This window comes from Myotis daubentonii, chromosome 4 (genome assembly GCF_963259705.1).
Source record: "Myotis daubentonii chromosome 4, mMyoDau2.1, whole genome shotgun sequence".
NCBI classification, from domain to species: domain Eukaryota; kingdom Metazoa; phylum Chordata; class Mammalia; order Chiroptera; family Vespertilionidae; genus Myotis; species Myotis daubentonii.
This window is the reverse complement of record NC_081843.1, coordinates 47,835,828-47,852,242: the sequence shown is the minus strand read 5'-3', so window position 1 is coordinate 47,852,242 and position 16,415 is coordinate 47,835,828. Positions and strand designations below refer to the sequence as shown.

Here is a 16,415-nt window from a genome sequence, read left to right as displayed (position 1 = left end):
GACTATAAAATAAAGGCTCAGTTTGCCTTGGGATCTCTCTCTGTGGCCTCAACCAGGCACAGGAAGATCCACGGAGACTAAAGAGAGCTAGAGAGTTCTGAACGCTGTCTCCGTGTAAAACATTCTTCGCCGACTCCATCCACACCTTTGGGAACCCCTGAACCCCCAGGGCTGGCAAATTCCGAGATGGTATAAATGCAACCAATGACCTATGTAGAACTATCTTCAAAGGACTTTATTTTCTAGAGATAATGAAAACTCCAAGATTATGACAGATAGTCCTAAGAAAATTGCCTAAAGCAGGGGTAGCAAACTCAAATGCATATGTGGGCTTTGCTGGTAACATGCATAAGGGAAATAGGCAAGTTGGATGCTGCTGCAGATTGGAGGAGTGGCCCCACTTAAGGGACAGACCCTAGCCTAGCTGACTGATGGCAATGAAAATGCAATGCAGGTCCAGGATTCTGAGATACTTCAAATTTTCAAGAAGCAGAAATCCACATCTTCTTCTGCTATGAAATCCCGTGTTTACATGTTGGAAAACAATTCACATTTAATCAGACAAGCATACCTTATTACAGGTTTGGTTCCAACCGATATAAAGCAAGTTGTACTAGTAATATTTTTGCTGGTGGAGGGTCTTGCATTCAATTTGTAAAAGATGCAACCTCTGTGAAGTGCAATAAAGGCAAGTACAATAAAACGAGGTATGCCTTTATAGACCCCCGCACACTATTTTTAGGCAAAATTTTGGTTATGTCTACATTTAGCCCCTCAGGTTAGTATCTCTAGCCAATTAGTGAACACATGAAAAGCCCAAAAAAGTAAGCTACTTTTTTGTTGTTTATTTATCATCACCCAGGGGAGAGACAGAGAGATAAACGTCACTGTGAGAGAGACGTCCATTGGTTGCCTCCTGCATGCACACTGACCAGGCTGGGGATCCAGCCTGCAACCAAAGTTCATGCCCTTGACCAGGAATTGAACTTGAGAGCCTAGAGTTTGAGGGCCAGCGCTCTAATCAGTAAGCCAAACAGGTTAGGACAAGGTAAGCTATTTTTTAATGCATTTTTGTGGGCTCTCTCATAGTCTTACATCATAAAATCATACTTTGCACTGATTTTGGTAGTTTATCCAAATCTAATAAACAATGAGTTTTATGAAATTAAGCAGAAGACAACTTCAAAATGGGTTCAAATCCAGTTTTATTAGAATTTGAGACTAGTACAAAGTCTTTGACTATGACCACTGGACACACCAGACATGAGTTTATGTTTTTGGTTTGTTGTGGGTTTGGATACATCTACTTTTCTAAATCCTTTGCCCCTCATTTCATTACCAAATGTCAAAGTACTTTAAGTTTATCTATCTACAAAACCCTATTGTTTATAGAACAGGAATTTGTAAAATATGATTGAAAAAATAAAATCCACAGATTCCAAAAATTCTCTTCAAATATTAAGAACATACAAAGTATACTAAAGACATCTACATTTAGTTATCCAAGTCACAAGGCAGGCATTTGATGTCTGTAGTTTTTATATGTTGTTAATTATAGTTCAGAGACCAAAGTGTTCCCAAAAGCTATAAAACCCTTCACTGACATTCCCAGTATGGTTCCAATAGATTTAGAACAGGGGTGGGAAATATTGGTCAGTGGGTTGTATAAGGCCCGCAAAATCGTTTGGTCTAATGCTAAGGCATTAGAGGTGAATTAATTAAATGTTTGACCAAAATATAGCAATCTAACTTTTAAGTTGATATTCTTATGGCCAGAGAATGATATGATAAATATCCGAACGGCCCTTGGCAGAAAAAAGGTTCCCACTCTTGATTTAGAGAATAAGACCAGGAGAGTACTTGATTTGGCCTTTAAAATCACAAGCCCCCCCCCCCCCTTTTTTTTTCCTTTAGTGAGATTTTTCTTCTGTAGTTGCTTAGGGAACTATTTGCTTCCTTAATGCCGTATAATTAGCATCTGCCTTACAGGAGATCTAAGTATTGGCTTTGTAAAGTGTGTGACTGAACAGCAAATGGCGGGTGCTCGCTCCTTAGTTGTTCTCCAGTGATCCTGAAGTTGCCTGTAAGAAGGAAAAAAAGAGAGCTCTGTAAAAATCCTCATACCAGACATTTCAGCTTGTTCTAAGTAGTTCTGCTTTCTTATCAGTGTATGGGAACTCAGCTATGCAGTGGAGCCCTATTGTTCTGTTCCTGTCTTAAGAGTAGCTCTTGGGAATCAAAATGCTGAAAACAAAGCAGGGCAATCACTTGAGAAAATTCTGCCCTGGCTTTTCTCAAAGGCTGTACTTTTGTAAGGTCCATGAGAATTACTTTCAGTCTTTACATTCCCCTAAATAGCCAACTTATTTAGCCAGAGGTAGAAGAGTGCCATACCATATTACCATTGGTTGCCTTATTATTTTTAGTTGGAAACACCTGTTCCTCAAGGGGAACATGCTAGTCTACACGATCATCTACTGTCGTTTATTTGTGGTCTGAATAGCATCACTACTGAAAGAAAAGGCAATTTGGCAATCAAAATAGGCATATTTTTTTATTTGTATAATCGGAATAGGGTCTCAAACTTTGGAAAGGCTAACTGTGCAAGTTATTTGTGTTGTCCCAGCAAATTAGACCTATTAATATTAAGTCACAACTGAAATTATATCAAATATATTGTACTCTTATTTCTCTAATAAATGAAAACATTTTCTTTAGAAATGAGCATACTTTTGAACTTAATAAATCTTTGCATCTAATTTAGATTTATTTATAAATTGAAAATATAGTCTCCAAAGTTAATGAATTAGGATATAAGGAGCCTTTCCCCTAAGTTAAGGTTCATTTAAATTTCAATTTGAGAATACTTAAAATATTTAAGTAATATCTAGAACAAAAAAAGCAATGAATACAGTGTAATGTTATCAACCCAGAAAACACTAAACCAAGGAGAGAAATTATACTTACAAATGGAGTCCTAATTCCAAATTTGCTATGGAATGTCATGGTAACTTTGTTTTTATATCCTGTTCTTTGATCAAAGGTTTGGCATGTATCAAAAGGTGGGCTGTACAAATGAAGGCTCACAGCAGGTTCCGTATGGCTAATATTTTCTACTCGATGTAAGCCAATGGAATCTAAACAACAACCAAGAAGAACAAATGAAGGGTTTTAGAGGATTGCTGTAGGTAAATTTTTTGTCAATCACCTAAGATCATAAATCAATTGGGTACATTAGGAATGGAATTTCTTGTTAAAGAAATAAGGCACATGCACTCTGTTATTTCCTGAAAACATCCTACAATGTCAGTAAAAGACTAAAAAAGGCATCAACATACGCAGAAATAGAGAAAACATTAATTTTCTCTTTTTAAATTTAAATTTAAAAAAAATTTAAAAGCTTGAATGTACAGTTGACTCTTGAACAACATGGACATTAGGGGTGCCAACTCCCACACCCTATAGTCAAAAATCCACATATAACTTTTGACTCTCTCAAAACTTAAGTTGTCCCCAAGTATCGATGGGGGAATTGGTTCCAGACCCCCCTGTAGATATGCAAATCTGAGGATGCTCTAGTCCCCCACCCCCTGTATAAAATAGCATTCATCAAAGCATACAGTCAGCACTCCACATCCATGGACCTCCAACTCGAATTGAAAACATTACAGGTACTTATTGAAAAAAAAAAAATCTGGGTATACATGGACCCGTTCAGTTCAAACCTGAATTGTTCATCATTAACTATAGACGAATAGCTTTGCAGGAGAAAGAAAGCTAAATATTCATTCCTACATGGAGATAGCCAAGAAATAAAGTGATTTATATTGTGAAACTCCCCCTCCCCACCCAAACAGCTCAGGAATTGGCAGCATGGGTATTTCTGAGTATGGGGAAGAAGATGGGGCTAAAAGTACAAGAACTGGTTAAAAGCCTATTTCACTTTAGAGTCTTGCATCCCTTTTACCACTTCTCCCTCTCCTTCCTTCTGGTAGAAGTCTGAGATCTGGTCTCTAGAAAGAATATAATAGATGAACTCAGGACAGGTGAAAAAGAGGTGACCAAAGTGAAAATTTACATATTGAATGAGAAGAGCCCCACTTTCTTCACCACATAGCTGCCAGAATGCTTCCAGACAGGAATTTTCTTCTCCAGGAAGGAGATGGGAAGCAGTTTCTCAGGGAATCTGATTGGCTCAAAAACAAAGAACAACTGCCATTGGTTGTTCATCAAGAAAAAAGCTCTGCCAGATTAGCCTAGAATGAAGTCCAGTGTTTAGAGCTACCAACTGATATTTTTTGTCCCTGGTTTTTAAATATTAGCACACAGCCAAGGTCACCAGACATTTGAGCAAGCCCCCTAGTATGAAACACAGAGGCCAGAGCAACCTAAAAAGAGCAGCTGGAAACAGACATAATTCAAGAGAAGGCTTAAAAAACAAACTTATCATTAATATCCTTAGAGAGATAAGACAAAATATTATAAAAGGACCAGAGAATAAAAAGAGCTTTTAGAAATAAAAACCCGAATAGAAAGGTTGGAAGAAAAACTAAGGAAGCTGAGGAAGACTCAAAAGAACAAAATAACAAAGATAGAAAATAGGAAAGAAAGATAAAGAAAATCAAGAGGAGGTTTAATATCTGAGCAATGGGAACTTCATAAACAGAGCAAAAAAATAAGTCAAAGAAATAACTATACAATATTTGCTTGAATGGAGGGAGAGACATGAGTTTCCAGATTGAAAGAACCCACTGAGTACTCAGCACAATCAATGAAAGTCATACAACATGGTATATATCACTATAATATTGGAGATAGAGAAAATATAACAAAAGGTATCTCAAAAGTCTCTAGAAAGGAAAAATAGGTTTCATAGAAAGATTCAAGAATCAGAATGACAGCAGATTTTCAACAAGAAGATTGAAAGCGTTGGCTGGGTGTCTCAGTTGGTTAGAGCACTATTCTGATATGCCAATATTGCAGGTTCAATCCCCAGGTCAGGGTACAAACAAGAATCAACCAATGAATGCATGAATAAGTGGAACAACAAATCAATGTTTCTCTCACTCTCAAATCAATAATAATTTTTTTAAAAAACAGAATATGATTATATTTAATGCACAAGTTTGATACAACCAAAAAGTAAAACAGCAGAGTAAAATAGTAACAAAAAACATGGTAGATCATTTGCAATGCATGAAAAATGGTTAATATCTTTAGTTATAAACAAGGTCTTAAAATCCAGTGACACTATATTAATGCAAGGAAGCTGGAAAAATGAAATGAAAAAGTACAAGTGATGATTAAGCAGTGAGCATATATGATTTTGCGGGGCAGTGATGAAGAATAACTTCTCTGCAGTGTCAGTGAGCAGAATAAAGACAATGACACTAATAATAATTTTTTAAGACCAAAACCTAAACGATACGGCATTACCTCCATTGTTCTGAGAGAATGTGATTGTCCGGTCAGAATTCCATATCCAGCTAAATTAGCAATCACATTGCAAGGGTTGAATACAGAGATTTTAGATATATAAGGTCTCAAAAAATTCCTTTCTGGAACCCTTTCTCATAGAGCAACTGGAAGATACGCTCCACTAAAACAAAGGCCTGAACCAAGAACAAGGCAGAAATGAGATCAGGAAACAAGGATATTACCAAAAGAAGATGGCAAAGGAAAAGCCCGGATGATGTGAGGGGACCCCAGGATGACAGTGGAGCCATGGCCTTGAGATCAACCAATCCAGATTGAAGCTGGTGTAAAGGCCCTGGAGGAGATGTCTCAAAGAAGATTAAAATAAAGAAATAATGACAAGATATATGATTTTGAAAAACTACGCTGAGAAGAAATTTATAGTTAGAAGAGGGTTTGAGGATGAGTCAAGGAAGGAATTTAGTGTAATTAGTGTAGCTAATGTAGGCACCCAATTTGGCCTTATGCTTTATGATCTAGCTCCACGAGGTTGCGTGATAAAGAGCAAAGCCTGGAAGCAGAGGACTTAGGTTCTACTCCCGGCTAGACTACCCTGAAACAACTCACAACTTCTAGAACCCTCAGTTTTTCTCACTTCTAAAAATGGGCCTGATTCTCAGATCCGTAAACTCTTTAATTCTATAGCTTACTTCTTTCATAAGATACTGGCTTAAGCACAATCTTGAACAAAAGTTCAATATTCCTAAGAACTGACTGCCCCTACACAAATTATTTGTTTCTCCAATTGCAAATACATACACCACCCAATGCATGCTGGACAATTTGTAAGCAAAGGCCCTGCAAAAACTAATTACCTGTCCGTTAGAGACGTTCCTGAGGCTCATGTCTGATCCCAATTGTTAAGAATTCCAGCATGATTATTTTTGGTCTTTGCCTCTTTTTCTTTGCCCCCATGGTGCACCCTCTGTCACAGTAATTCTGAACTTGGTGATACTTATGGATGCCAGTTTGATCCTGGCCATATCCATCTTTTTTCTATTACAATAGGTAACTTGGTCTCCTTGCCCCAATTCTCCCTTTCCTCCACCCTATGTTGCACACTGCCACCATACTGATCAAGATATTTCCCCCCAAAATTCTGCTCACCAAAGCAAGCTCTTACTTTAAGCTGGTCTTAGAGGCCTAGGACCTGATCTCACTTTACTCTCCCCTACTCCTGTCCATGCCCATTCTTCCTTCTTCCCTCCAGGTAGACCATTCCTGACGAGTTTTTATTTTTCGCAGTGACTATGCCTTCACTCGTGCTCTTCCCTGTACTTAAAACATCCTTCCCACTGACCAGTATCTATCTGCACTCCTCCTGCACCTGTAATAATAAAAGGTTGTAAATATGTGATTTTTTAATCATGTGAGTAATTAGTCTACAGAAATATTTAGCTTATTCCACCCAATATTTTACCAATTGGCAAAATTTCCCATATAAACATCAGAATTTCCCACTTCTATGGAAAAAGAAGTCAGGATGATCTTGCTGCCCCGTAGCTTGCACACACCAGTCCCCAAGCCTTATTCCCAGCCTGCAGCACTCATCCACCATGTCTGTTTGGCTCCTATACTCTTCGCATTGTAGAATCTTTATCTGTTCTTTAAGATCTACCTAGGTTCACAAAGACTCTGTGACTTGCTGAAAGTAATTATTCTGAAAGCTTTTTTGCTTTTCTGTGAGTTATATGGGCAACAAACTTGTTCTTGACAATCTGGTGTGCCTCATATATTTAGCAACCCTCCAGAGTTTTCTGCTACATAAGAAACTAACACCTTGTGTTATGTGAATGAGAAGAAAAGCTTCCCACACAGTAGTCTGCAGTTTTATCTGCAGTTTCACTTGCTGCAGTTTCAGTTACTTGCAGTCAACCATGGTCTGAATATATTAAAAGGGAAATTCCAAAAATAAACAATTCATAAGTTTTAAATTATATGTTGTTCTGAGTAGTGTGATAAAAATCTCCCGCTCCATCCCACCCAGATGTGAATTATCCCTTTGTCCAACCTGCTGTATATGCTCCCTGCCCTTTGGTCACTTAGTAGCTATCTTAGTTATCAGATTTACAGCGAGAGGCCACATTTACATAACTTTTATGACAGTACATTGCTATAATTGTTCTACTTTATCATTAATCATTGCTTTTACTCTTACTGTGCCTTATTTATAAATTAAACTTAATCCCAGGTATGGGAAAGAAACATAGTATATATAGGGTTCAGTACTAACTACAGTTTCAGATATCCACTCGGGGGCATGGGGTGAGGGGGTGTCTTAGAACGTTTACCCCTCAGATAACGGGGAACAACTTTGTAATCTGACCTTTCTAAGTGTACTCTGAAACTGATTAACAAATTTAAGCCAGTACCAAGGCCAATATCTGTCTTTAAAGAAGATCCTGCTTTGCCAGAAAAATCTCTATAATATCTTATTATATGTAAGTGAAATAGCATCCAATAAGAGTATGGCCCTTGGAATCAAATTGCTTAGGTTTGAATTCTGGCTACCATTTAAAAGTTGAGTAATGTGGACAAGTTATTTAATCTCCCTATGTGTTGGAATTTCATCTGTAAATGGGAATAAATGATCTCATATAAGCATAACAAGCTTTCTGGGAAGTTATTATCCCCTTTAAGAATACAGATGTTAATCACTGCCTCCCCTAAAAAGCATTTGGCTTTCCATATCACATTCAGGGGAAAGAATGAATTCTTAGTGAGAGATCTATAAATCACTGCTGAATAATGTGCTTTGTTTCCCTTGAGAATATGCTTTTAAGTATATGCATTTTAGAAAAATGGGGACTAGCTAGCATTCATAGCTACTTCCAGAACACTGCTTTACATTTTCTTTTTTTAAAATTTGTTTCTTTATTCATTGATTTTAGAGAGACAGAGGAAGGGGAGGGGACAGAGAAAGAGAGGAAGAGGGAGAGAGAAAGAGAGAAACATCAATTTGTTGTTCTACTTATTTATTTCCACCTTGGCCTCACTCCTTCATTAGAAGACTCTACATACATAAATTCATATTCAGCTCTAACTATCCTAAGATTTGGCATGTAAATGACGTTTCAGTCGGCACTAATCTACAAGCATGTGTTTCCAATAAGTGCCTCTAGTCCAGATGCAAAACTTTAAAAAGCAAAACCCACTGCTCTCAGGCCCTTTTCCAAGCATTTGAAATTAGTGACTTCGTGATCCAAGGTCTACTGCACATGTGTAAGTAACCAATATTTCCGATGGGATTTACAGGTTTTTCCCACTTGCCCTTAGGAAAAGGTTTGGATGTTACCGTTGATGTAGGCACACTGGTTTTCCCTCAAGATTCTTTCAGACTTCTTGATCATCTCGTTGGACTTTTTGTCAGGCCAGGCAAACAATGTCTCCTTTAGATTTCCCTGCAGCATCTTCAGAAAGCAGTGGGAGTTGGTGTGGTCATGGATACTGCTATATAGACACAAAAGGACAACTGAACTCAGCAGATGGTCCAGTACCCAGACCTGCAGTAACAGTCAGCCCAGAGCTGAAAGCTGCACACTGTCAATAGGACATCTCCCAGGACAAAATCCATTTCAGCTGAATTTTGAAATGTCATCAATTTATAATTCAACATTGTGCAATACAGAGAAAATGTCTGCCACATCAATGTATATAAGAGGTTTTCATACATACCCCCTACTAAAGAACAGTTAATTTTTTTAAACCCTGTTATACTACTACTTTCATGAGAAACACAAAACCAGCAACCTTTTATCTTCTCCAAGATACAGCTTTTAATAGCTCAGTTAAGCTACACTAAAAATTGATCATAAAACTACACTGGAGAATTTTTAGGAAGGACAAAAATAATCATCTATAATCATTGCATCACACTGAGAAGATCACTTAACATTTAATGATTTTTCCCAGGCTTTCTCTCTTTTATCCTTCCTTTGAGGGAGAAAAGGTATATGTATCTATTGCCACCATCTTAAAATTATACTATAATATATATATAATGTTAACATTTTGTAGATTTAGAGTATCCCACCTATAATTACATCCCAATATTTGCGGGGGAAAGAAAGTAAATTTGATTTGGGAAAATAATATATTCATATAAGCTTATAGTAAATAGTATTTAGGTTATTAAGTAGGATTAGCTGTAGGGTTGATTAAAATATATACATATATACCATAGGAAGAACTTGTTTCCTAAATTCACAGAGCCTAGTCCTACTCCTTATATGTAATCTGCTTTGAAAAAATATTGTCTAAGGGAAAACTGCTCCACTCTATATGAGTATATAAATGTATTCTATAAACCTAATTTTCCAAAACCTTATGAACTCCTGTTTCCTTTCTCCCATCAAAAATGGGTCTGGATTATTGTCTCGCCATTCTCAAAAGACTGAGAAGGATCTATTTAAAGAGATACTAATACTCAATTGGTAATAATGCTGGCAAATGTTTAAACTAAGGACAATTAAGGAACCAAATTTCAAAGAATTTATATTAGTTTAAGTTGCCTTACTCTCTATATAAAGAAAGAAAACCATAAACTTGAAGTGAAAGAAATTGTCTCAATTCGTGAATTGCTTTTCTAGCTCCAAATCTGGACACTTAGGTCTTTAGTCCCACCATTATTTACACACTTCAAAATACAAAAGTCAAGTTTTAGCACAATCCCATAAAAGTTTGGAGAGAGAATAAGTTAAACTGATTACCACCTATTTGATTTATTATTCATTTTGGGGGCTGGTTTTGATATTCATGGTGTATGCCTAAACCCTTCATGCTAATTTCCATGTGATTTTTTTGTTAGGATTAGGGGACAAATAATTATAAAATGAGACTTGTTCGTTCTCTCAAGACTTGTGGCCAGCCTGGCACTGTACACTGCATATTCTGGAATAGACACTCTAATAAAAATCTGTAAATAGTTGTATTACCTGCCATGTCCTTCACCCCAACATAGAATCATCAGATTAAATTTTCCATTTCCTTGATCCACAAGATTTCGGGTGTACCTGAAAGGAATGTATTCAGAAGTTTGAATTTGGTTGATGAAACAAGCACTGGTAAAAATAAGTGTGTCACAAAGTATCATTCATTTACAGATGCTATTATTTCTACCTCTAAGCAATTATGAATGTGGTTTTCTTTTTTTAAAAAAATATTTTTATTGATTTCAGAGAGGAAGGGAGAGGGAGAGAGACAGAAACATCAACGATGAGAGAAAATCATTGATTGGCTGCCTCCTGCGTGTCCCCTACCGGGGACAGAGCTCGCAACCCGGGCATGTGCCCTGACTGGGAATGGAACCATAACCTCCTGGTTCATAGGTAAACACTCAACCATGAGCAACGCCAGCCAGCTGAATGTGGTTTTTTAATCCAGCACAAACGAAAAGTATTTTTCCCAGTTCATTTTAGACATTTTTATATTTTGAATCGCTGCATTTACAGCTACTCAGTTTTAATGAATGTCATGAAAAAGTTAACAGGAAATAAAGTAAATTCCTTTATTCTCCATGTGACTGCCTCAAATTCAAAAAGGTTTCTCACAGAAGGTAATTGCAAAGTGCGTTAGTGCGCTAGGCAAGAATGTTGCTATTGTTTGTCATGTGTTTTCCCTGGATAGATAAACCTGAATTTGAGAAACAAGGTTTTATTAAATAGCTGTTCTAGAATTCTCCTTAGTTTTACTATAGCCCAGGCACAAACCACATTCAAAAGTACCCTTAATGAAAAGTCCTCCACAAACAGGGTGTGTGTGTGTGTTGGAGTGGGGGGGGAGGGGGTTGATCTAAGTACTAGAACATAGGACACTATATTAGGAAAGTAGCTAACACTCTAAACCAGTGGTTCTCAACCTTCTGGCCCTTTAAATACAGTTCCTCATGTTGTGACCCAACCATAAAATTATTTTCGTTGCTACTTCATAACTGTAATGTTGCTACTGTTATGAAACGTAATGTAAATATCTGATATGCAGGATGGTCTTAGGCGACCCCTGTGAAAGGGTCATTCGACCACCAAAGGGGTCGCAACCCACAGGTTGAGAACCACTGCTCTAAACCTTTTACAATGATGAGAAGAGAGTAATAAGCAAAAAATTAAAATAAAATAAAAATAATAAAATTAAGTCTTGAGCAAAAACAACCACAACCACACCATCAGAAAATAAAACTCAACTTTAAAGTTTCTATTGGTCCAGGAGGTACTGATGACGTCATCTAATTAGCAAAGTTTTATGACATTCACTTAGGCCAGTGGTTCTCAACCTTCTGGCCCTTTAAATACAGTTCCTCATGTTGTGACCCAACCATAAAATTATTTTCGTTGCTACTTCATAACCGTAATGTTGCTACTGTTATGAATCGTAATGTAAATATCTGATATGCAGGATGGTCTTAGGCGACCCCTGTGAAAGGATTGTTCGACCGCCAAAGGGGTCGCGACCCACAGGTTGAGAACCTCCGACTTAGACTGTCACTTTTAAGGAAAACAATCTTTACCCCATTTCTGGGGTAGTGTTTGTTCATATGGTCATCTGTTCACTTAAGTCCTACATGCCTCATCCCCCCCCCCCTCCCCCCCCCCCCCCCCCCCCCCCCCCGCCCACCAGCTGAAGGCCAGGTGATGTCAGAGTAGGATTATTAGTAAAGGGAAGTGATTAGTAAATGCTCTTTAGATGTTAGCCATCAACTTTTATGACTTAGCAAGGGGCTGTGCCTTTAATCACAGTAAATTTGGCACCTGGACCAGGATCCGTCTTCTCCCTCCACCAGTCTTAGGGTCATCCCTCTTGTTTCTCTGGGGCTTCTAACAGAGAATTCACTGTTTGGTCTACACTGGAACACTCTGTCTTGGTTCTTCTTGCATTGGCTTTCCCAAGGTCAGAGATCAGAATTCCTCAGTGTTTGGACTTGCATAGGCAGAAAATACTATCGAATTGATTTCTGCTGTCCCTTCTCCCTCTCTCTCTTCCACGGAACACCCACCCATCTATTATCTTAGTGAGCTGTATCTCAGATACCTGTGGAATAGATCAATCCAAGCAGTTGCATTTCAAATGGTTTAGAGCTTGTCAATCAATATAAATTCAGAGCCCCTGGAAACATCCTTGTTCTAAAGATTAAGGGCACTTACAGCCTGGTTAATTAATTTCACTTGATCAAGAATATCTTCAGGCAGAACAAGAAAACTACTATTATATGCCATATGTCTGCAAAAAGTTTAATAGTGGTTTAGAGTGTGGGCTCTGGAACAATAATGCTAATTTGGATCCTGGTGCCACTTCCTGACATAAGTATGACCTTGCACAGGTAATCAAAACTTTTTATTGCCTATCATTTCTTGCCTGTAAAATAGGGATAAGAATGGTACCAATCTCATAGGGCTGCCGAGGTAAATGAGTTAACACACATGTAAAGTGACTGCAATAGCATCTGGCCCATAACAACCCCTCAATTACTTGGAGCTAATGGCAAAATTAAAAACTAGACCCTGCCCTGGTTTGGTTCAGTGGATAGAGCGTCGGCCCTCAAACTAAAGTGTCCCAGGGCTTGATTTCGGTCACGGACACAATGTTTCTTTCTCTCCCCTCTCTCCCACTCTCTCTAAAAATAAATATATAAATAAAAATAAATGGAAAAATATTCTCAGGTGAGGATTAACAACAACAACAATACAACAACACTAGACTCTGGCAACTTTATTGGCAGCCACAGAAGAAATGAGTTGATAGGAACAAAAAGAATTTCCTAGAGACACTGCCGACAAAACTTTACCAAAAGCCCCAAGTATGTTTTGTGAAATGACTAACAGAATCGGCTCCCAAGGAAAGCTTAATCTTTCCGTATTCTTTTCTTTCAGTTATGCCCTTCAACCCAACTAACCATAAAGACTGAAGCGCTAGCTACCTTTCAGAAAGAACCTCTCACTCTTCGGAGTGACTAAATTTCATTCCTGGCCCCAGAGGACTGGTAGAGATTCATTTTTACTTAATCACCAGGCCTCCCAGGGCATCTCGCTCCAGCACAGCTGGGAAGCAGCGGCCTCCAATTTATATTCCAGATCCTCAGAATTAAGGATAAGAGAAAGCATATTGCTGGGGGTGGGGAGAAGAGAGAGGCAGTCCTTTAATTCGCGAATCGATAGTGGGTTTAAATAAAGTCGTCATCTGGGAAGTTAAACTGGTTTGGGAGAGGGGTCACCACAAACTGAAAACGAGCAGTTGACAACTCCAAGGCAGACAAAAAAAAAAAATGCCTGTTGGCAGGTGCTTGCTCGCAGGCGACAGAGGGCGAAGTGATGGAGAACCAGCGGCGGGGAACTGTGCCTCCACCGCTACCCCTTTCTCCCGACGCGGATGCAGTTCTCCCCTGGGAGCATCAGCCTCCCTCAGTGCAGCCAGTCGGTTCCCCAGGGCCCTGCATCCGAGGCCGGGGGCAGAAGGAGTGGCGGTTTGGGAGCGGAGAGGTTGACACGTGAGAAGTAAATAGAAAACGGGCGATAGGCGGCTGCCTCCCCTACGCAGGCTCCACCTTCGGCCCAAAGCGCGGAGGGCGAGCCGGCGGGCGGAGGAGGCGCAGCGCTCCTGAAGGCCCTGGGGCGCCGGGGGCGTGGGCACCGGGGCCCGCACTCTCCCGAAGCAAGACCCCCGCCCTTCCCACCTCGCCCGCTTCTCCGCGGACTCCGAGAGTCGCACCCCCGGGCTTGGAGGCCGGCGCCCGCGATCCTCGGCGAGCAGGGCGAGAGCGCACTCACCTGTACTGGTCGTACTTGGCGTACACGGACCACTCGGCGGGGTCGCTCTCGTAGGCTTCCATGACGGCCTGCACCTCCTCCACGTTGACCTCCTCGCTGGCGAAGAGCTGGTGCAGGATGCGGATCAGATCGGTTAGCGTCCGTGGCTTCAGCACCTCGGTCTGCTCCATCCTTTGCAGAGCTGGCGGCACGCCTTTCTCACTGCGGGGCTTCAGCGAAGGAGCTGAGCGAGCCTAGGAACCGGGGACGAGGGACCCGAGCTGCCAGCCAGACAGCTACACGCACGCACACACACCCCCCAAACACTTGAGAGCCACAGCTGAAAGAATCCCTGGCCAAGAGACCGACACCCACACCGGGGCGGCGTGGACCTGCGATCTAGTAGGACGGGCGCCGTACACAAATCAGGACCGAATCCGCTGGGCTTAGCCTCCCCGGCCCTTTTTAAGCTCTCGGAGTCAGCGGGAATGTACCAATGGCCCTCGGAGGGTGGGGAGAGGCGGGTGCAACCTGAGGAAGGTGGCGGCGACGGAGAGCGTGCGGGCCAGGCTCACGCACTCAGCGCCCGCCCGCCCAGCCATGCAGCCCTCCCGCGAGCCCTTCTCTCGCGAATCCCCGCACTCGCGGCGGGCGGCGCGCAATCCCTCCCCCACATTAACAGGCTCATTTTGGCCTCCCATCCCCACCCCTTTCCACACGCCCCTCCGCCCGCGTTCCCGCGGAGGTTACTTTTGGCCACCGGGGTTCCACACCCTGGGACCAGACCACTGGGTTCGGGAGAGAACGGCTGGGGGTAGATGCTGAAGAAGGAAGGGGCCCTACCCGTCAGAGAGAGCTGAGGGACTGTGAAGAGCTTGTGAAGGTTGAGGATGGATTCCACGTCCAAGATGGAGATCTGTTTTGATCGATTGAAACTGTAGGTAATATGCTTTAGGCTAAGGTGAAAAGTCGAAGTCTTCAATTAAAAAAAACCAGAACACCTTCTATTGAATTTATTGGCGTGACATTGGTGTTAGGAGTACAATTCTATAGTACATCATCTGTATATTGTATTGTGTACTCTACCGAAAGTACATTTTGACAAAGGAGACTCGGCTGTCCAGCTAGATTAGCGAGTAGAACGATAGAAGGCCAGGTATCCCTCTTTGATTTTAAAATCAAACATTACCTAAAAATTATTCAGTGGAAAGACCTGATATTTCAATTCATGGTGAAAGGAAATGCTGTGTGTGTGTGTGTGTGTGTGTGTGTGTGTGTGTGTGTGTGGTATTTTTTTCCTCCCAATGCAGTATTTAAAGGGTTCTACTAGACTATGGACGGCAAACTCATTAGTGAACAGAGCCAAATATCAACAGTACGACGATTGAAGTTTCTTTTGAGAGCCAAATTTTTTAAACTTAAACTATATAGGTAGGTACATTGTTATTAACTTAATTAGGGTACTCCTAAGGCTTAGGAAGAGCCACACTCAAGGGGCTAAAGAGCCGCAGTTTGCTGACCATGGTAGACTAGACTATTTAAATACATTATTTCTAGAAGCAGTGCTTGGAGAACAAGGCAAATTAAGTATGAATGAAAATAGGAAAAATGTGAGGGACAGAAGAAATGCAAGTGTAGATTCCTTTTTTCTCATTAACGGACCCAGGGAATAACTTGGACTCAAGATTATTAAAGGTCTAAACTTCTGGAAGACTAGTCTTTTTTCTTTTTCTAGACTTTGCTTTAATGTATGTATATACAGGAGTGGGCAAAAGTAGGCTCACAGTTGTGAGTACACAGAAATTTATTCTTGATTTTTCTATTCATTGGCATTATAATAATGATTTATTACTTATGATGTATCTTTTAGGTAATGATGGCTGGTAATTTAACCTATTTTTGCCCACCCCTGTATGTATGAGTGTATTATATTATGTACAAATGTACTTGTGCTAACCATGTTCTTCAGAAGTACAAATGACAGCTCAATCACCATTGTTCTGAAAGGACTTTGGGTAGAAAGCATGCCAGAAGCCAACCTTTTGTGATGTGTTGCAATTAGAGGATCTAGTAACTTAATACTTTAGATCCAGAGAGGTAGTTTTACTGTATTCTGCATTGATCAGGGCAATGATTTACACATTCTAAGACAGTCATTGACATGGGGTGGGTATCCAAAGGAGGGAACCAGAATAGAGGTCTGTA

The 16,415-nt window shown here is 40.3% G+C and overlaps 1 protein-coding gene across 2 annotated transcripts; it reads right to left on the bottom strand.

Annotated features, from left to right (window-relative positions):
* Positions 1-1,188: 1,188 nt before the first annotated feature.
* On the bottom strand, positions 1,189-14,636 carry CDO1 (cysteine dioxygenase type 1). 2 transcript variants are annotated; one of them, XM_059693824.1, is made up of 5 exons: positions 14,232-14,636; positions 10,410-10,487; positions 8,771-8,925; positions 2,968-3,137; positions 1,189-2,081 (listed from the first exon to the last, which is right to left on the bottom strand). In XM_059693824.1, exons 1-5 carry the CDS (start codon positions 14,399-14,401, stop codon positions 2,052-2,054), a joined length of 603 nt encoding a protein of 200 aa, XP_059549807.1. In that variant the 5' UTR covers positions 14,402-14,636; the 3' UTR covers positions 1,189-2,051. The 2 variants fall into 2 exon arrangements, with proteins under 2 accessions (XP_059549807.1, XP_059549808.1); XM_059693825.1 differs by lacking the exon at positions 14,232-14,636 and adding an exon at positions 13,734-13,918.
* Positions 14,637-16,415: the final 1,779 nt, after the last annotated feature.

What these genes read in the sequence shown, in the direction of transcription:
- CDO1 (XM_059693824.1), bottom strand. Translation starts at nt 14,401, where the DNA reads ATGGAGCAGACCGAGGTGCTGAAGCCACGGACGCTAACCGATCTGATC. An exon ending in TGGGGTGAAGGACATGGCAG is followed by an intron (nt 8,926 to 10,409) that starts GTAATACAACTA and finishes GTGTCTATATAG; the next exon opens with CAGTATCCATGACCACACCA. An exon ending in TTGGAATTAGGACTCCATTT is followed by an intron (nt 2,082 to 2,967) that starts GTAAGTATAATT and finishes TCCTTCTTACAG; the next exon opens with GCAACTTCAGGATCACTGGA.